At 47.8% G+C, this 22,076-nt stretch overlaps 1 protein-coding gene across 2 annotated transcripts in view; it reads right to left on the minus strand.

The window, feature by feature from the left end:
• Positions 1 to 2,045: 2,045 nt before the first annotated feature.
• The window catches only part of kcnk10a (potassium channel, subfamily K, member 10a), a 35,469-nt gene continuing 15,438 nt past the window's right edge, over positions 2,046 to 22,076 (minus strand). For both annotated transcript variants that reach the window (XM_086189763.1, XM_086189764.1), the window contains 5 exons: positions 13,097 to 13,214; positions 12,329 to 12,489; positions 10,789 to 10,981; positions 9,097 to 9,239; positions 2,046 to 6,202 (listed from right to left, as the gene is read on the minus strand). In XM_086189763.1, the coding sequence (XP_086045889.1) occupies positions 5,531 to 6,202; positions 9,097 to 9,239; positions 10,789 to 10,981; positions 12,329 to 12,489; positions 13,097 to 13,214 (1,287 nt within the window). In that variant the 3' untranslated portion in view covers positions 2,046 to 5,530. The remainder of the gene's footprint in view (positions 6,203 to 9,096; positions 9,240 to 10,788; positions 10,982 to 12,328; positions 12,490 to 13,096; positions 13,215 to 22,076) is intronic.

A 22,076-nucleotide genomic window follows, 5' to 3' on the forward strand; every position in this document is an offset into this window, starting at 1 on the left:
GACCTCAGTGAGGCTTCAGAGCACAGACCAACCCTTGCTCCCTCAGGCCTGGCTCCGCCCCTCAGCTCCTCCCATCCAGGTACACAAACTGACCTGCATGACAAGTATTCTGATAGGCTTTAGTTTCTCTCATCTTCAGTCAGTCTGGGAGACATCTGGGCTGGCAGCCACTGTCTGAGGACATGGGGCTGCTGACGGTGGCTCTGACTGCAGCCAGCATGCTGGCTACTCGCCACGCTAACTGGGCCTCATTGCTCACCTGCAACCAGGTGGTTGGGGTTTCCTGTCTGAGGGCTTGGCAGGTGAATCCTGTTGAGGTTTGCCTCTGGCTCCAGTGTCAGTAGGGGTTGAACTGAGATGTGAGTTTATTGTCTGTTTATTGTAGTCGTTCAACTCTTCGCTCAGACTTCACTGGCTAACCAGTGTCACTCCACGATGACGTCACGTTCTTCTGTCGGTCAACATTGAGGAGTCAAACTCACCTCAAGAAGCAGCTGCGGCGGGAGCCTGTTCAGGCCCAAGAAAGATGTGAAACAGTTCAGCTGAGCCAGAGTCCCTGAAAACCACAGAAACAGTCCTTCCATGATGTATTTGTACTTTGTACTTCTTGAGTACTTCAGCAAAACACAACATGTATTTCAGTTGCAAGTCTTGCATTCATCCATCCATCCCTCCATGTTCTCCTGTTGAGGGTGGTGGGGGTGGAGCCTATCCCAGCAGCCTTCCCCCTGGACAGGTCACCAGTCCATGGCAGGGCCAACACATAGAGACAGACAACCATTGGCTCTCCCAGCCACGCCTACGGTCAATTTAGAGTCTGGATTAACCTGGTCCCTCTTGATGTCTTTGGACTGTGGAGGAAGCTGGAGTACCAGAGAGAACCCAGCAGGAACAGGGAGAACATGGAGACTCACCCAGAAAGACCCCGTGCTGCAGCCGGGGCTCCACCCACAACCTTCTTGCTGGGGGGCCACGGTGAGGACCGCTGCTCCACCGGGCCGCCCCTGTTGCAAGTCTTGAAAGTGACTGTGTCATTGAAACCAGCCTCCCGTCGCCAACTGTGAAGGGAAAAGTGCACTAATGTAGACTTAAAGATGCATACATGCATATGTCCTATCAGAAATAATCTTTAACCACAGAGAACAGGATTTTATGAGGAAAACACAGTTTTAAAGAAAATAATTCAATTATATCTGTCACTTTTTCCTGCTTGTTATACAAAAACAACAGCGCCACGTTCAGCTTGCAGCAGCCACGTGTGGTTTCAGCTCTCCTGTTCAGCCGCAGCTCTTTTTCAGGGTCTAATGGGATTATCACTGCTCTGCTGTTCGTGGTTATTTCGATTCAGACATCATTTGCACATAATAAAGAAAATCCTCTGCTGAAAATGTTCTTGATATGATTCACTAGGGACCTGCAGCGCTCACAGCACAAAGCTGTTTTATAATAATCAAAAAGAAAACAGCTCACTCTGTTGACAGGGTGACTCTCATTAGACCTCGCCACTAATTATCCTCTTGCTTTGGTTGTTTCATGTCGTTCCTCATTCAGCTGAGCCTTAATAAACTGTTAGCATCTGAGCTCTTATAGCACCTCCAGTAACTGATTCTCTTCTGCTGTGGTGTGCAGGAAAAAGTGCATTATTAATGAACCGACTTTAACTTGAATCCAGCTCAGCGCATGAAAAAGTGCAGTATCACAGGAAAATGTCACGTGACACACAGGTTTATTTGGTTTATTGACCTTGGTAACAACGCTGACATCTTCATAGTTTCTCTCAATTTTGTTTTAGTTTCCTGTCAACTTTGTTCTTCTGAATCCAAGTGACCTGCTTGAAACTGAGAAGTTCCCTGTTGGTCAGGAAGTGCGTTCGGAGGCACTTCCCCTTCTGTGGACACTGAAGGGGTTTTCAGATAGAATTTCAACATGATTGAGATCAGTCATCCTGAAGCTGAGCCATTCCTGATCATGGAGGTCAGCTAAATCACACGCACCACCTGGAAACACAACACCACGCGCTCTTGTCTAGCACTTCATTCAGTGGTCTTTATTTTGAAAAGGCAATCACTACAATTAATGTAATGGTTGCATACGAGATACTGTGAGCGACATCTGGGTACAGAGCACATGCTGCTTGTGCGTCTTTACACAGGCAGGTAAAACCAAAATACAATGAGCATTTTCCTCGAAAGCGTGTGGCGGTATACAATCAACACCATACATTGTACATTGTAATATATTTTTTGCAACATAGCATGCCTTTTTTGTCTTGTTTTTAAGCTTTGACATTTTTGTAGTTCTTAGAAGCATTTTTTTTTTTTACACATTTACTCCTCACGTTTGCTGCATTCACCCCATCCCAGCGTTCAGCCTGTGAACGGTAGAAGCAGAAAAAACTGTGTGCGCAGATTGTGAGGATGTTCACTTAAGGCTGTGCATGTGAGAAAGCCTATGTTATCAGTGTATTACTGTAGTACACTCAGTGGCACAATTCACAAGTGTATGCATGTGGTGTCGTTACTGACAGAGGCCCCGCGTGCGAGTAGGAAAATCAGCGGTCATGCATGCTGCTGTGGCCCCCTCCTGCCTGCAGCAATGACCTCAGAAGCAGTTCCACCAGGGCGGTCAGAAGCGAGCAGGCAAAACAATTGAACTGCATAGAACTCAAAGATTCAATTGAAAGAAATCTGAACAAGCTGACGCTTCGCTTTTCGTGTTCCAAATGAATAGGAAGTAGCATGAGTACCAGACAGTGGGGGGGCCTCCCCTCCTGTGGTATCAACCGTCTGTTTACGCTGCAACACTCATCCGTGGTCATGAGCTCTGGGGGCGACAGGAGGGTTACATCGTGTGTCTCCCGCTCCAGTCTGGTGCTCCGACTCCTTCACGTTACGGTGACTCACTGGCTCTGCGCGAGGAATGAAATGGTGGTTCAAGAGGAGATGGACCGGTGCTGGCCTGGTCAGGCGCTCACAGACGAGCCTCCGTCAGTCCCCGATACTCCTTCCAAATTCTGTTTTTCATTGTACATGGGTTTGCTGTGCGTCACTGGGTGTGAGGTTGTGAATCAACCGAGATATTAAGGCTTCTTGAGATGCTAGTTTTGGAGCACGCTTGCTTTATTGCCCAAGTGTGTCAGCTGTGGTGGTCGGTGCTCGCTCTTCCCAATTCAGCTCAATCCGTGAAAGAGTGATTTAAATCCAAGCAGATTGAGGATGCTAGTAGGTGAGACTGTGGACTGTCGGTGGACATTACTGAGTCAAGAACAACAAAAAGTACACAATGCACTGTCACAGTAGCAGCGGCTGCTTTCCAATCTCAAACTTGTCCATCACAGATCCCCCAGGTGAGATGCAGTCCTTCCTCTCGCGTTATGGCTTTTCTTCCGATCTGTAGTCATTCATCTCCAAAGAGCACAGGGCCGATCACTGTCCCTCAACTTCTCTGAATGCAACACGTGTTGGAGAACATCAACAAAAACATACAGGACATTTAACCCTGAGATAGTGATCGAAGAGGTTATGGTCTAGGTAGCATTTGGACAGTAAGAGAACTCAGCCGGGGCCATGAACACGTGTGTGACATGCTTGAAACATTTTCATACACACGAGTTGGACAGCACAGTGAAAGCATCGCTCAGTTACTATTCTACTTCTCCACAGCACGTTTTGGCCAATATTCTATTATTTTTATGTGTACGTGACAGTGGTTCTGACATAAGCCACATATAGTTGAACATTCATGCGCACGTGAAACACTTTTTTCCCCTTTAGCGGCCAGTTAAGTCGACACTTGAGGCAGTTGTGATTTCATGTCACGTCCAGCAGTTATCAATGCACTCACTTCTATCGCCTGTGCTCGTTCCCTTTCACACGTGCAGCAGAAGGTTTCTCGACGTCCCGAGGAGCTGAGTGACAACGCACAGCAGTCAAGGTCAGGAATAAAAGGCATAAAGCAGCCAGGGTTCCAGCTGTGCTGCGTGTGTGAAAGGGCGATGGTGGACGGCGTTTGGACCGGATCCTACAGAGGGTCTCATTCATGAAACGTGAGCACAAATTTGTCTGAAACAGATGGAAATTGACGTGTTTGGTATATTCATTTTCATACATAATTAATAAAGCACAGGCCTGCTCCACCCCCTTGGTAGTACACGTGTAACAAAATTAGAAATTTAACTCGTCACTATTGTAAATTAGAATTTGAATCATATTATACTCCATTGAGTTCACAATACAAAGGTTTGAAAAACACAATCTAAAAAGATCACATATTAGAAATATAAGACAATTGGCTAAATTAGTTTAAATTTGCACTTTTAGTTTGATTCATAAAGGTGAATAATAAACTGCATGTGCTGTTTTCTACATAGATAATTATAATATCTTCTTTTAATGACAGAGTGGCGTGGACACAGATGGAAAACTGACAAATGTAAATTTACGAAGTGGGCGTGACTTCTCACTGCCTGTCAGCTCGCCGCCAGGCTGGTGGTCATCTCTTGCGGCGTGGACTCTTCAGCTGCCTGGCAGATTTGTCTTGGTTCTCTCTCAGTGAGCACCGTGCATGTCACCCTCACCAGCCTGTTGGCTAGAACCTCCTGCAGCTGTCAGATTTATGGATCACAGCATCACCTCTGGCCGTGACTGCAGGCAGACAGGGTGTCCGTAGTAATACTCACGCCCTTATATGGCTACTCGATTGTTGTCACTTTCCAATCGATTTGCATTCATGAACATAAACAAGCAACTCGCGTTTTGCCAAGTTTTGCCGGAGATGTCAGACACCGTTAGAGTTTTTGATGTGCAAATATATTCACAAAGCGACTAACATTTCACGAATGAGAGCCGGAGTTTCCTATCCGTTTTTGAAGACGTCTGGTTTATTCCGGCTTGGTCTGGTCATCTTAGCGGCACAGTCACCACCGCCTCAACAGCAGGCTGACTCAGCCTCTTATCAAGCACGCCTGACACCGTCTGGACGGACGCGATCCTGTTCGCTTCGTGTTTGGTCTGAAGATTAGAAATCACATGATGGTACACAGAGAACCCAGAGCTGAAATTTAGTGAGCTCTTGTTAAAGGTATGCGATGTGAAGTGAAGTCAGTCAGAGTTTGAAAGGACCTGATATGCACCTGCTCACTTGAAAGTTACAGCGGGAACACGTTTATAGGTTCAAGTACAGGAAATGGCCTCTCGTGAGCGCGTGTACGAAGAATGCTATCATGACTAGAAATCCTCTCTGATGCTACAAAGAGCTTCAACTGCCTGTAGCTGGGCAACTTGGATTGAATGTGACCTTCATTTGGCATAGAATTACACAAACCCTATCAGGCCTTGCATAAGTGGACAGTGATGAAGCCGACGAGATGTGTATCCATCCATCCGCTGACCACAATGAGTAGCGCACAAGAACATTACAGTAGATAACACACAGGGGCAGGTGTTGCCCCATTTTAAGCACACACTGGAAAAAGGGAAACCCAAGGCACGAACGGTGGTGATAAAATCTACTGTTTCAGAAGTACAGGCTGCTATGGGCCCGTTTCAATATGCAGCTCGTTTGCTTCAAGTGTCTTCTCATTCTCTTTGGTCTGCTCTGGAATAAACCCATTCTGTGGCTTGCAAGCTTCAACAAACAACGGGAAATCACAAAGGCTAGTGTTGCACTCCTTGTCTTCATTCTCTTCTTGTCCCTCGTCCTTACTTGTCCCTTCATCCATAATAGGCGTGCTACAGTCAAACGGGAGGGTGCTGCAGCCGAAAGCCTCGCTGTGAGGACGGCGAGCCTCATTGGGGATGTTCTTTTTTAGGTCCCGATTCCGGTTACGTTTGGCCAACTTGGTGACGGAACCCAGGCGGTTGAATATGTTGTCCTCAGACGTGGTTTGATGATTAGACTGGCGCTCACTCTGCTCGGCCCCCCGCAGCCGAAGGTTATTCAGCTTGGTGTCAATGCTCTCCTGGGACGAGGTCTTGTAGCTGTTGGTGTCCAGGCTGTTGAAGATGGCCCGACGCTCTGGAGAAAGCATGTCCAGCGACACGGCACGCTGGTCTAAGCCTAGCTGGCGTCTCTCCATGCTCCGGATGGTAGCGGCTCGCTGCAGCTTGTCATGGACCTCCACACTCATACGCCGCCGTGTCTCCCGGAACTCTGCTCGCACATTAGCTTTCCACTCTGCCGCATGAGCTTTGATTTCTCCAACCTTGGCAAAATACAGATAATATTTTAGTCAGTGTATGTAAAAGTATTACTGCAGCGCAGTGAGGTCAGTTTCAGTTTTCAGGATGCGATCCGTGTCAGAGGAGGGGCGTAGCTGCAGTCTAGAGACACACATCAGTCAGGAGGGTCCAAATCTGTTCGGTTCTGTGTACGCAAGCAAAGCAGCATAATGGTGAGTTCAGTTCAACAGCAGAATCTCTGTCTAATCTAACCAGCGCTGACAGTGAAGCTAGCTAGCCGTCGTGCTGGTAGTGTTGCTATGCTACACCTGTCAGTCATTCATGTCTGGTGTCCCCTGCCAGGGGTTCTGCTAATTCTGAGGATGCAGGAAACAGCGATGTAGCAACAGAATACTGACTCTTGTCTGATCAGCACCGGTCAGTTGTACATGCACACAAGTGGAGCTGCTCCTCATGAGATGATTGAGATCCGTCAGTAATTATTCTAACTTTGATTTTTGGGTTTTCATCACACAAGAATATTCAGGTCGAAACAAACAGCTCAACCCTCCTGAAAGAGGTAGAAAACACGATGTCACCATCATTAATAATAGAAAACAGACATTTGTCACTTACACGTACAAGGCAATGGAGGTCATGCGGGCACAGCGCCAGTCCATAGGTCCTCAGCTATTCTAGCTCTGGAATCCCCTCCTAACACAAAGCTGACCTTTGTTTTTGTTGGAGAAGCTTTTCTTTTCTAAGTACAACACAAGAACCAACTCCCTTCACCACATATCATGTGTTGGAGTGCAGTTTTGTTTACTTCTAGCTACAACCACATTCTCAGGGCAATGGCCAGCGAGTCCTGTTTGTGCATTGTACAGGATGTAACACGTGACCTCCAAGACCTCAACCAGAGGGTCGGGCTCCAAGCGCTTTCTAAAGGCTTTAGAGAAACCCTCAAATACGCTCTTCCAAACACTCTACAGTCTCCCTGTTGTGGAGGTTAGGGTGGTCGCCCCACGCTGGTCTCCAACCCTGGCCTACGGTACCAAACATGGTCAGAGACCAACGCCTCAGAGCCAGGTTCATGTTCACTTCACCGCCTCAGCCCCCACACGCGCGAGTGTCTGCATGCCTGAGTCAAGTCTTAATAGTATCTAGAGCTGGAACTGAATTTCTCAAAGTTGGACATACACTTTCCTACATAGTCCTGCACTTGCAAGTACCTGGACAAAAACTGAAAAGACTGGGATGTGGTTGGTGTAAAGCAGGATTTTGGATCCAGCGGGATCCAGGGAACGAACATCTCACGCTCATCAACAGACATCATCTCTACAGCGCTGGCGAGCCAAAGCTCTCCTCCCACCCTGCAGATGAACCTCAGTTTCTGCAGCTGACTGCAGGGCGAGAGAGGCAACAACACCTCCTGCTGTCCGCGCTGGGCTGGTGTGGCTGCCTGCCAGTGTTGATGCAGACTTCTGTTTGCCTGGCGAACAGCTGGGGTGCAAAGCTGCGTCGTAAGGATTTTAAAGGAACATTATTTCTACCTTAGCTTCATAAATCGAGGTAAATGATCACGTCTACAGATGATGAATGTTTTACTGTCAAAAGCATTTCCTTTCTATGACTGGTCTCAAATCAACAATGATCCCTCGATTCATCTCAACCCTACAGCTCTACTGAGTTCTTTCCTGGTGTCTGGAGCATCTTTGTCCTCTTACACACGGTAAGCCTATGGAATATAAGGAATATAATATATAGGAAAACTAACTCAAATGAAGTGCTGATAACTATTTGATTCCTCTCCAGCAGTGTGTGGACCCAAACAAGCTGCACAAGTGTGCTGAATAAAAAGAATCTGGTAGAAGTCCAGAAAAAGTCTGTATAAAAATAGCAGTTAGAAATACTTTGTAGCCTTCATTCATTTAGTCAGCTGCATTCACAGCTGCTCCCTCTTATGTCTGGTCAAGCCCACTAAAACATGGATGCAATGCACATTGTCATATGGGTATGAGATGTTACTTTCACCATCACGTATGGCCCTCGACCAGGACTGTATTCTTTGTTAGCGCTCCGTTGGCTCCGTTTCACGACGACACATCTGTCTGAACCGGCAGGTAGAACTCACCAGAACACCTGCACCGAGACGTTTTCACAGCAGTGACGGCGATGTCGTGCAGGATCAGGACATGTTGTCATAAACCGCCACATACCAAATCATTTCACGTTGTTGTTGGGAGTTAGAAACAGGAAAAGAGTGAGTGGGCATGCAGCAACGTTCCGGTCCAGTGTTCCTCTATGTTCCCGTCTCAGCTAACAGAGGTGCTGAATGTTCCTTTCTTCTTTATCCCAAATTCAATTGTGAGCAGTTACAGTAAATGATTCATCATTTCACACCACTCATCCCTGAAGCGCGTCCCACCTACAACAACTTCAAAAATAATTTCAAACATGACAAAAAACCAACAGCAGTGATACTTTATCTTTGATTCCCCAACATTTATTTAAGAAAACGCCCTTTTTTACGTTGTGTGTCTGTGGGACTTCAGTTCAGGGTCATTTTTGTGGCCCAGCTGTGAGTACGGCTGAATATACCAGTCACACTGAACATCTTCTGACGCATGGACCACCTCCTCAAACCACTCCAGTATTTTGTGGTGTTGAGGAACCACAGTACACGACACAGGGAACATTTCCTGCAGTTTTAGTAACTGTTAAAATGAGCAAAGAGACTCCACATAGCAGGAACAGGCACACGTGTGTGCGGCCGGTGAACTGTTGGAGAGGGCTTTAGTTTTACTAAAGGGGGACCGTCTTACTTAGTTCACCACCTGGTTAAAGCTAGCGGTTTACTAAAGGAATGATCAGTTTTACAAGGTCATTATTTTATCAAGAGCATAAATGATTGAATTACATAATTCTGGGAGCCTACCTCTTCTTTGGTCTTCTTGGACAGCACCCTCAGCCAGTCACCAATCATGTTCAGCACTGCAGCAAAGTAGGCCAGACCTCCCAGGATCCAGAACCACACCAGTGGTCTGTACCACTTGCGGTACTCAATCCTCCGATCTCCCCCTGATGCGAAACAGGACTTGAATGAATACAGAAGAAACAAATCATCTCTGTCTGAACATGGGGTGGAGCTCTGGAAACGCTCGAGCCTCGCTGAGATCTCTAATCACCCTCTCGTCTCAGATGTCTTGAAAGAAGTTGTTGAGTTTCTATAAAATCGTGTGTGTGTGTGTGTGTGTCTGTCTGTCTGTGTGTATGAGAGAGAATTAGAGAATGCTAATGTAGTCTGATGCAAAGATCCAATAACACCTCAACCTGCCCTGATCCCTGATTTAACCGATTTCCTGAAGGCATCACAATCCACTCATCTTGATGATCCCCTGCTGATACATGCAGAGGCTATGAGATACACCGACGCTTCGAAACCCCACTCCTGAACCTCCATCAGGAATTCAGCGAGGCTCTAGGGAAGAACTCTGGAGAACAACTCAAAGCCAGTTGCCAGCTTACCATCAGGTGTGGTGTATACCAAGGGGAGACACCATCCTTGTTGCTGCTCCGTGGGCCTGAACCCCCTCAGCCGGATCACCACTAAGAGTCCAGTCGGACAGCTGGACTGCTAGCTGGTTCTGGTGGGTTCGGGTTCAGTCAGGTGAGTGAAGGGGATGAGAGTGTGCAGGGGGGTCTTATAATCTGAGGGGAAGGTGGGGCTCGCCCTTCCTGTAACAGTCTCACTTGCCTTGACAGTAAATCAATAAAGACAGATGACCACACATTCTAGCTGGTATCTGGCAGACAGATAGCTGTAGCTGAAATGGGGAAAAGTCCCATGAGTTCTTTGAGAACACCAGCGCTGCACAACAAATGGCAGCAATGACGTCAAGGCGAGGCCGTGGCTCAGCAGCTGGGATGTGATGAAGAACCTACCATAGCCGACGCGCACTTGCTGACAATGAAACCATGCAGCTAGCAGGTGGTGTCAGGTGATGGACAGTTCACGCTAGCTTTCAACATTTCCTGTCTGGGTAGTTTTTTGCGGTGTAAAGTCAAACAGCTCGTTGTCAGGGTTCAACGTGTTTCTTCCCGTTCACTCCCGGTCTCTGGCCCCCCTCGTGTGTGTTTGTCTCCCCCGTGTGGTATTCAGCCCGGCTCCTTGTCTGAAGTTTGCTGCTCGCTCGATGTGTTTGAATTGACTTCCATGTCCACTTCTCTGGGATTCTCTCATCAGATTCACCTGCCCAGCTTTCCTCCCTCAACTCTGCTCCAGCTCCTCCACTCATGGCCACAGCTCAGCTGCAGTCTGCGCTCCCGCCTCTGGCCCGTGTCTCGCTGTGACCCTCAACCAATCAGTGTGCTGTCACCTCAGGACCTCCACCCACTCTGAGAACTCCACCTATTGAGGAGTCTCCTGCAGGAAATCTCTAACACCTTGACACTGATATCAAAGATTTAGCATCCAGACATTCGACATTCCCAGCACGCTCACACTGGAGAGAGTCACTTGGTCTGATAAATGCACTGCAACAAACAGCCTTTATCATTAATGGTATGCAGGAGACGTCAAGCCTCACTAATCATCTCTGAATGTTTTTCTGACATGATAAACTCTCACCTGCCACATAGTCGCCTATTCCAACAGTTGTGAGAGTAATGACGACAAAGTATGTGGACTCCAGAGCCGTCCAGCCTTCGATGTGTTTGAAGATCACAGCTGGAATGGTGACGAAGAGGATGCAGCCGGCAAGGATGAAGAGGAGGGTGGAGGCCACTCGGATTTTAGTCTGACTGATCTGGTTGGGTTTATTCTGTGATAGAAAGTCACCAAAAGACAGACAGACACACACACACACACAAAATATAAGCAGTATAATCTATAACACCTCCAGTGTTTTGAGCGGTGCTGAGTCCGACAGACAAGGGTTGACCTGCGGTTCATTTGGTCATCAGAGTGCTGTTCTCTTTTTTGCTCTTTAAAAGAGGCTTTACTTTATGGTTCTGTTATTGCATCAAGTAAAGCTGAAGAGAACTGTTTGGCTCTCATCTTTTAGACCTGAACGGAGGAGGATGAGGTACAGGACACCTGGAGACCGCTTCTTGTCTCCAGACAGTGGGGACTTTTTACCAGTTGGACGTAGCACGTGGGAGGATCACGTTATTCCCACTGATTATTTCCCCTCTCATCAGGCGCCCCAATTGACCAGAGGAGGTGCTATAGTGACCAGGATTGTGGCATGTTTTTGACAGGGGTTCCTGTATAGGAACCCCCTGGGGAGACAGGGAGAACATGCAAACTCCACACAGAAAGGCCCCTTTGCCAACCCCACCCAAGGTGTGGGCACCTGTGACATGGAGGAGAGGACACGCCACACAGCGCCCATAGCGTGAACCAAAAGCTGGACCTTCTAGCTGGAAGGCGACAGCGCTACCACTGCGTCCAAGTCTTTCTGTTGTCAGATGAGCTCACGCCACATGCCTCCATGACTGCTACTTGACTTTTTTGCTAACTCAGGCCCCCCAGCTCATCAAACAGACCAATCTATGATGAGAACACTGAAAAGAACAAGCAATGTCACGTCCTCCAGTGCCACCTGAGCCTCGACGCCTCCAGCAGTGCTGAGACTCTGTCACTGTTTTTATGAGTTGACTAGGACAAGGACAACTACTGCCACTGCAGGGAGGAGGAACCTACGAAAGGACCAGATTCATCAAGCTAGATTGGGCGTCAAATTCTCTGAAAGCTGGATGGTCATTAAGTGCACTGAGCTCAGATCGTCCGCCACAGAAGGACCGCTTGACTCGGCACTAGTTATAAAACTGATTCATTGTCCAGGTAACCCTGGAAATGAGAACTAACTCAAGTGCAACTTTGCAGCATCACAAAAAAACTAGAAACATTCCTGCTTTTGACCAGGCAATGAGACCAAGAACAGCGTGCTGTTAAACCAGAATATCTGCAAACATACTTCAAGTTGCTTCGTGGCAGAACTTGTCTGTTACTGTCGGTGCATGAACCCTGAGGCCGGACACTACAGCCAAATCATTACATAACTATATTTCATCCAAAAAGATGTGTCATAGAATGTGTTGCATTTACATTCAACCTCTGGAACATGAAACACACACAAAAAGGTCTTACAGACACTGCGACTTACCCGGAACATCTTCTCCACCTTTGCAATGCTTTTGACAAATATGGTACCCAGCTGGTCCCCGACACCAGCGAGGAGAAATCCAAACAGCGGGATGCCAAATATAGCATACAGAATGCAGAAAATCTTCCCTCCTTCGGTGCTCGGGGCAATGTTGCCATACCCTTTGAGGAGGATAAGAAACATTTCCATCAAACTAAACTCTTGGTTTACATTAAAAACACTGAGTGTAAATGAGCCTGTATGAACATCAAAACTGTAGTCAATCATGAGTTCAGTTCTTAAGCAGTATTTTTTTTTTATTATTTACCATTCATGTTTAACGATTATCTCTAGGTTCAAAAACTCAAAATTCCAAATTCCAAAATAAGAATTGGCCAGCACTCAAGAAGACAAAAGAATGAATCGAGTACAAAGAGCCAGAATGATCGAAATGAACCAGAATGAGTGCTTGTCAGGATGGGGCGCTGATTTTAAGGATGCATTCTAACATTGGCAAAATATCAGAAATGTAATTTCTGTCCAGCAAAGGTATCCCACCAACTGGTGTGGACCGTAGATTCAGACACTTGGAAGCTTCTTTAGCTTCAATCAAGAATGTCTCACATACTTTAGTGAACGACCGGATTATAGAGCGAGAACTACAGTTACAGTTTGAACAGTACAAATCCAGTCCGAACCTCGATCTGACTAGAAACCTACAAACTCCCAACAGAACCGGCCCTGTAGGTCAAACGATGCCATTTAAACCCTGTAATGTAATCACAGCACCTATAGTAGTGATGACGGTTCCAGCAAAGAAGAAGGCACTCCCCAGGTCCCAGTGGCTGGAGTTGTAGGAGGTATCACCAGTTGGATTCACGCCAGCGTTCACAGCATCCACCGAGTGCTGCGAAGACAAACACGGAGACACCGACCACAGGACCTTAAGTTGACGTTGTTGGCTGCTCCTGTTGCTGTCCATCTCAAAAAGACAAAAATCTCTTTTACAGCTCCTGTTGCATTCTGTAGCCATCATAATCCAAGTAACTAGCGGTGAGGCCTGGTGTTGACAAAGAATCCTTCAACATCACAATTTAAAAGTATTGACTCTTTTTATTGTAAAAGAGAAAAGAGACATCTTTTTTTAATATTCATGCCTTTGATGTTCCCCGGACGACTGTGAACGTCTTTTGTCCCCATTAATCATCGTAATCGTCTCGTCAGAAAATACTGAACGTTTTGATTAAACTGAATTAAGACGATCCCATCATGCAGTAAAAAGACTTTCAGCGCTGTGTTTATCTGTCTTTGTGTTTATCCATGTAATATTCATATCATTCATGTGATTATCTTGACAGGATTAATTCACTGGGCTTAACTTTCATGACTGAGTAAAAACAAGTCATAAAAAAACTGTTATTTTCTCTTTAATGAATGGTGCCTCACTAAGAAATGAAATCATAAAATGTGTAGTGTTATTACACAAAAGACACTCTTTATATGCACAACTGTTTCACTGTGAATGAATTGTGAGGAGTCGTCATCACTCTGCCTGGTAACTCTTCCTCGACCCCTCGGATCGGCGTCTTTGATCATCCTGCTCCGTGACTCCAGAGCCGCCTCTCTGCGGTTTGTCCCTCCTCACAGTAAATGAGTTTGGCTGCAGTGCTGAGAGATGGTGCAGATCTGAGGCTGACAACGGGACCAGACTTCACGCTCAGCGCCAGTCTGCCCTGTCAGGGTGCGTCCTGGCAGATGGAGCCTGTGTAACCAGACACACTCGGGGTGTGACAGATAGCTGTGCAGCTAGCTGAAGGGCAACCGTGCAGCAGAGGACACAACTGATAACTCTCCTCCTACACAGTAAACTCAAGTTCACTCAGACTTCAAGCTGTAAACTTTTTCACTCTGGGAAAAACTATAGGAACACAAACCTCCCACAGTAAATCCTAAAATGATTGTTCTCATGGAATCTGTTTGAGGGGGAAGTTGATTTATTACAACAGTCATTCTGAAGGCTTTGAACTGTACTGACTTGTGCCAATGGTGAGGCTTGAGGTGTATTCAGGAGTTCCAGGGAACAGAATGCCTCCTGATCACGGTCCAGTTCCCTCAGTTCAGACAGCTGGAGGAGAAGGCGGCCAGTAGGAGCCCTAATATGTGGGTTGACCAGGGACCAGATCTGTGATGCAACTGTGGACATCATGCAGAGGAAGTTGGGGGAAATGCGCAAGACCCTCTACTGTATGGTTGCGGCACAGCAATGCCTTCAGGATCTGCTGCACCGAGCTCCCCCATGCAGGCATCCACATCCTGAGGCTGTGTCTCTTGCTGCTGCTGCTGCTGCTGCTGCTGAGCTCTGGCTGTGCTCCTCTGGCCAGGTGGACGTGAATGTGGACAAGAGTGGGTCTTTTTTCTACTGCGGCTCTTCTCGGCTGCATGGTGGCCACTCAGCCATCCCCACCTGGAGCCTCTGCCTTGGACCAGGTCCCAAGGTGTGTGAGGCAGGTTCCAGGCATCTACAGGGTCTTGCAGACAGCCTGCTGGGTTTTTGGTGTCCTAAATGGTGCTGCTGAGAAAGGCCTGGGTGACTCCAACCTCTATAGGCAGTAGAGCTGCTCATCAAAAAGTGTGGGGCCACTGATGGCTGGTAGTGATGAGTGATGACACAGAGAGGTAGCGGCGCAACCTGTTCACCACAAGAACAAACCCCAGGTAACAGCAGCACATATACTGAGCTTTGGTAAGGGTGGGTGAGCGTCAGCGGCTGATCAAAGATGGCGCTGGACACGACTTGATGAGGGATGAGTGGATAATGAGCATGTCAGAGATCTTAAGATCTCAAATATTAGAGATGTGACGGACACAAAAGGGGATTCTGAGGAGAGCACAACACTGAGCCTCTCAGGGCCTCTGAATAACCACCTGCCTGACTTCAGACTGAATGATTGATTGAATTGACTTTATGACTGACCGTCACTGTGACAGGCTCCCTTTGTTTCAGGCAGCGACATGTTTGGTCTGAACCATGTCTGCTGAGTGGACACGTGACGGGGGAGGCGTCTGTGAGACAGCTGATTCATGTCTGACGGGGTCATTGCCATCATGCAGGCCAACGCCTCTGAACCGATCTTTACAGATGTTAATAAGAAATAAATCCCTGGTGAAGCAGGCCTGTTATATTCCATCTGGTGATCATGTTATTTCTACCAAAATAACTAGAAAATAAACAAAACAAAAAAACATTTCACAGAGTAACACCTCTATCCTGAGGCAGCACAATGCATTTGTGTGGCTGACTAACAAAAGCCAGGGTGCAGTCTATGGCAGAGAGGTTTTTTCTACATAACAACAAGGACGCTTGTTTGGTCACGTCTGCTTCACCTCAGGGAGCTTTGGAGGATTCTTTCACCAACTTTCAAGGTCTATGGAGAATAAAGGAAACTTGACGAGGTCAACAAGCTCCAGCAACACTTGCAGTACAACAGACAGCTTTGCAGGACCGCTAGTTTCAGCTTGTGGCCTTTGTCAGGGAGCTGAGGATGACTCTGATGAAACGTGTCGCCCTAACTGCAATACAACAACATGTCCATATGATTTATACAGTCATTTTCTGTGTTTTTAAATGAAATTTCCATGTATACCCCTTCAGGGACGTATTCTAGATCGCAATTGGAGGCCCCGAGTACTTCATCAAAACACAAAACAACCTGAAAGTCAGAGATGGTTGATTGTCTGCTGTCCACAGACTTCCCTCCTCAGTTATCACGTCCACCTTCCTTCAGCTCCATTCACGCCTGTCTGTAAACTGTGAGTTGAGAAAGAAACAAAGCTCGTAAAACAGTGGAGCGTCACCATCACATACAAACAAACCAAACACGACACGTACAATAAATACATAGAAATGGAGTTTCAATGTTTGATCGATTCGCTCTCTCAGTACAACTATCACACTACCCCATCAAAACGGTTCTTATTTCCATGGAACTCGGACAGTCTCTCCTCCATACATTATCTACGTGTCGGCATCTGGAACCTTCTGGATCAACTGTTCCTCAAGTTCTATCTTCCAACAGCTGGTGATCACATTACAGAACCATTTGAATCACTTATTAAATACAATAGATTAATTAATTCAGTTTAACAAAAGAAAATATATCATGTGCTTCGTTGGCACATTTCCATCAGCCTATGAATGGAAATAACAGAAAACCAACTTTGGAGAAAAGGGTCAGCAGAACTGGCTGACAGCAGCGATCCTGCCCCCGCATCCTCCTCCTGCTGCTGCTGCTGGTCCTCACTGTGGAGGCACAGAAGGATTAGCAGCCCTCATTACCCCAAAACTTCACTTGACCTCTCTGAGCTGCAAATGTGCATAGCTGCGTGCATCAGCATCACTGCATACTGAGCACAGAGAGTTCTCCGCTAATACCACACGTTCCAAAACTACACAGCCAATCCAGAACCACACAACAGCCAACAGCCTGAGCAGCTTTCAGCTGAGAAGGCAACTTTTTTCGGGACAACTTTTCACCCATAGCTGTAGGTCCTGCACTGTCATGGTTGCGGGCAGGTGGCGAGGCATGCTAGGTTAGTTGACCACAGATGACGGATGCTGCTTTTTGAAGGTGAAAGTCGCCAGACAGCGCATCAACAGACTTGGACCAGAACTAACGAGCAGCACGTCGACATGATGCCACTTCTGAATAAAGTGCAGCTATGATCCAGGACTCAGATAAACTGGTCAGCTGTTCATCAAGCAAAGGAAATGTAGTATATCTCAACTGGGTTCTGTGCACATGAGGGAGTAGTGTGTGTTTTCAGTTAGTTCATCTGTGTATGCAGTAGAAGTACTGCATAGCAGCTTATTCAGTACTCTGCTTGATAAATTGTCACTTCATCACTTCCTCCGTGGGAGATCTAGGCTTTGATGCTGGAGGTTCTAGAGGCACTTGAAGCAGCTGCAGGTGTCTGATGATGTGTTTGAATCCTCCTGTTTTCTTCTTTTGCTGTGATTTCCACATAAAAGGAAACCTTTCATATAAAAACCGACGTATTTAATCACTTTAGTGGCTCAGACTCCATTATTTAGTGCTGTTAATGTTGATGTGAGCAGCTCAGCATGATTAACCATCAGCACTGACCACCGGAGGCAGACAAAGTGCGAGCGGCGAGGCCCAGCAAGGGTCAGGTGTGTGAACTGCCATCAGTACCAGCACCACTACACTTTCTGTGATTTGAGTACTACGTCTCTCTAGATCAGTAGTATGTGACAACTACAAATTTTCTGTGCAATATTCCCCTAGTTCAATTATTAGGTACAGTATTATTGGGGTATAGTATTGAGTCCTGCTCTCTCTTCCTCTGCATTTGCTGTCCTGCTCTTCTCTTCTATTCTATTCTCTCCCTCCAGTTTCCAGTGTGCGTGTGAGCAAGTGTGGGCGGCGGTGGTGTTGGAAGTGCAAGTGGCACGGGATTTGAGCACAACTTTTGGAATTTTGTCTGTTCCCTTTCATCTTTATGCGTGATCAGATCAGGTAGTCGAAGCCGCTGGCAACAGCCAGTAACGCGTCTGTGCCCGGCGCTGGCACCAGCGAGGAGGCCGGTGTGGCATCTGTGCATACAGAAAAAGCGGCTGGCTCTCAGGGTGCAGCCAGCAGAGAGGCTGTCCTCTCTTTATTGTTCCTCTTTCTCTCTCTTCTTATGCAGAGGCTGAGGATAGGGTTGCTAAACATTAATGGAGGGAGGGACAGACAGAGGACAGCTTTAATTTCAGAAATAGCAACACTAAAAAGTTTAGATGTGCTGCTCCTACAAGACACCCTCACCACAGTGTGTAGTCAGAGTGGGGGTTGTGGTGGGAGGGTCCATGCGTCCTCAGTCACGGCACTAACTTTAGTGCAGGGGTCACAGTGCTTTTTAAACCTTCCATAGGGGCAAACATTTTAACCTCAGAAGAGGTGGTACAGGGCTGTGTGCTCATGGTCAGAGCAGAGATACAGGGATCAGTTTTTACCTTTTCTAACATTTATGCACCAAATCAGGGAGCAGCATGGGGTCACTTTTTTACTCACTTAGAAACCCAACTCACAAACTACCATCACAACCAGCTCATCAACGGGGGGGACTTTAACTGTACCACCAATTTCACCAAGGACAGAAGTAAAGAGCCCCACCCACAATCAGCCCAGCACCTCAGACATATCATCTCCACCTCAGACCTGTTGGACACTTGGAGGGTCAAGCATCCAAATGGCTGACAATACACATGGGTCAGGATCTGCAGCAACAGCGTCAGTGCACCCAAGTTAGACAGAATTTACATTTCTCAAAGCCTCCGTCCAGACTATCACAGAGCAACATCAGTCCCGTTGGTTTCACATACCATCATCTCATTTTCACAGAATTAGTTATTTCACCGGGGGAATCTGGTACCAGTGCATCAGGTAGCACTTGGCTAAACGCTCTTCTAAACTTCTAAGACCCTGATATTTTCAATCTATTTCTTGTCAGCACCGTTGCTGGACGCCTTGTGACCGTGTTGGTCAGAGCAGCGAAGTCCCCCCTCCAAGGGCTGCGACGGCTGTCTTTTATGTTTGTTAGCCAGTGTAGTAGTTTTTCTCTCCTCTCAGACATGAGGTAGGTGTTTCGAATTTTTGGCATCTCAAGGTAACTAATAACTTGCTTACTTTGTGTCAACAGTTGTCGGTGTAGGCAGTGTCCGCGCACCCCCCCCCCCCCCCTGCTATTTTTGTTTAGCTTTAATTTGCTTGTTTGAATTAGCAGTGGTGTTCACTAAAGCCTCTTTATTTGGGGCTGTGTAGGCTGCAGTCACTGAGGGTGAAGGTAGTGTTGCACTCCCCACTCCCAGTCTTGTGGTGGTACTTTGTACAGTTTTGTGTTAACTTTGACTGCTTCTACCAGAATTGATAACCTGGTGTGTCCCGGTGTGTCTCGGTCATGATCATCTGAGGGAGGCGATGTCTGACAGTCCATGCATGAATTGCAGCTACATGCCAACATGCACTGAGGGCTGCTAGATTGGCACAGGTGGTAGATGGGGATCAACCCCCTTCCCCAAGTCAGCTGCCTCCAGCTCGTTCTACTCGTTTGAAATGCAGGGTTGAGTCTGCTGCTGCTGCTGCACCCTTCAGGAAGAAGGTGAAATCAGGACACAGGCTTTCTTCTGAGGTAGATCGATTGTCTGCAGAGTTGGCTGAGATGAGGTCCCTTTCACAAGCTGGTCACTCTGACACTCCTTTGGAGGCTGCAAGGGAATCCACTCCACCAATGCCCGTGTTGGATCCAGAAGATGACGTTCTCTCTCTGGCAGCTTCAGTCTCTCAATTTCCAAGACGATGAGGGGGACAGGGCCTCTCAAGCCTCAGAGAGATCTGAGCTGAAGACAGGGAGCCAGGGTCTGAGTGAGGCAGTGGATAGCTCCATGCAGGCCATGGTGCATATTGCCTTGGAGCGCCTGCAGCTGGACATACCACAGCCGGCTGAAGCGGTATCTGAGAGCGCCTTCTTCAGGCGCAGACGGGCCCCTACCGCTTTTGCTCTTCCCACTCACAGGAATATTTGTGGGAGTAACACCCTTGTTGGAGAGGTATTCAGGCTCTTTCACGTCTCTCACCTGATGGTCAAGACCTGGCCTGGACTACATGCCTGCTATTGAGCCTGCTGTCACATCCCTCATTGAATCTCCTGATGAGGCACTGCGGGTGGCTGTCAGGTGCCCTCGACCTCCATGTCAGAACATAGACAATCTTCTTACGAGAGCTTATAATGCTGGAGCATGCGTGGGCCATATTGGCAACTCCTTGGCTCACCCCGCGTTTGCGCTCTCGAACTCCCTGCAGGAAGGGAGTGCTGAGGCTTCCGTCACTGGCTTTAGCGATGCATCTCTGCAGACTTTCACCCTCAAGTCTTGGGCGGATGATGTCTTTTCTGGTTCAGACTTGCCACCAAGTATGGCTCACACAGTCCCGCCTGACACAGGCGTGTAGGAGGACCCTCCGCAGCGTTCCGGTGGTGCCCGGGGAGATGTTCGGCAAGGCTGCACTTGAGGCGTTGGAGCGAGCTGTTTGAGCTCATGCCTCCCCCCAGCAGATCTGGGGGCCCCTTGGCTGCTATGTGAGCCCATCCAGCATTGCAGTCTCGTTCTACTGGCAGTTATGGTCCTCAGCGTTCCGTGCAGAGGCAGACTAGGGATTTTCGGGGAGCTGCTCACATGCCCCCCAGGCAATCTCAGGACCTGGACCCTCGAGCCCCAGACCCTGCCCACCTTTCTTCCAGGACCCCTAGGGGTCGGGGGGCTAAGGATTGAGGCCCTGGGGCCAGCCATCGGGTACTTTTCCCACCAGCAGCTCAATCACTGGGCAACTCACGCTTTAGACCCTTGGGTGCTTTCCACCTTATCCCAGGGGTACAAGCTTCAGTTCCGACGCCGGCGTCCCGTCTCCATCTGGGTCAAAATGACCATCATCAGGGACCTGACAAAAGCTTTAGCACTGGACCGGGAGTTATCCGCCCTCCTGGCCAAGGGTGCAATTGAGGCTGTGGACCCTCTGTTACACCCCAGGGGTTTATTACGCCTACTTCCTTGTCACACAAAAAAAAACAAAAAACGGGGGGTTTCGTCCAATTTTATACTTGCGGGGACTCAACAAATACATGACGTGTTACCATTTCACATAATAACCACAATGGAACTGCTGCCCATGGAGAATCCATGGTTCACATCCATAGACCTAAGGGACGCCTACTTTCACGTCCCCATCACACATCACCATAGGCAATTTCTGCGCTTTACCTACTGAGGTCGCCACTGGCAGTTCAGGGTGCTTCCATTCGGGCTCTCCCTCTTGCCGAGGTAAGGTAAGGTAAGGTAAGGTAATTTTATTTGTATAGCCCGTTTTCACAAACAGTTTGTCTCAAAGGGCTTCACATGGCATCATAACAACATCCTCTGTCCTTAGACCCTCACATCGACTGAGGAAAAACTCCATAGAAAACCCTTTTAACAGGGAAAAATCTGAGAAACCTCAGGGTGAGCAACAGAGGAGGGATCCCTCACCCAGGAGGGACAGACGTGCAGTAGATGTTGTTACAGACAAGAAAACAGTTTACAATGCAAAATGTGGGAAACACGGAAATCAGCTGAAGAAGGAGGCTTCTGGAAGGGGAGGCAGGGAGAGCAAGCCAGCTTGATGGGGGACTGGATGGCAGACTGGTTCATGGGAGGGGAGAGCAGGCCGGTGTAACAGTGGGGAATAAGGGGGGGGACGATGCAGGCTGCGGTTGGGGCTCTGGTGGATCTGTGGAAATACAGAGAGACTGCGAGACACCAAGGCCAAACTACAAAGTGCATCAAGTAGTGGTAATGACAGTTCCAAAAATGTGCAGGGAGGAGAGGAGGAGAGAGGGGGAGAGGAGAGGAGAGGAGAGAGGGGGAGAGGAGAGGAGAGGAGAGGAGGGAAGGGCTCCATGTAACCTGATGTGTCCCCCAGCAGTCTAAGCCTATAGCAGCATAGCTATCAATGGTTCAGAGCTACCTGAACCAGTCCTAACTGAAGGCTCTGTCATAAAGGAAAGTCTTAAGCCTGGACTTAAACGTAGTTAAAGTGTCTGCCTCTCTGACCCATGGAGAGAGCTGGTTCCAAAGTAGAAGAGCCCGATAACTAAAGGCTCTACCTCCCAGTCTGTTTTTATTGATACTGGGAATCACTAAAAGACCTGCATTCTGGGAGCAGAGTGCTCTGGTCGG

This window comes from Aulostomus chinensis, chromosome 20 (genome assembly GCF_037954235.1).
Source record: "Aulostomus chinensis isolate RoL2024-O1b breed Wild chromosome 20, RoL_Achi_v1.0, whole genome shotgun sequence".
NCBI classification, from domain to species: domain Eukaryota; kingdom Metazoa; phylum Chordata; class Actinopteri; order Syngnathiformes; family Aulostomidae; genus Aulostomus; species Aulostomus chinensis.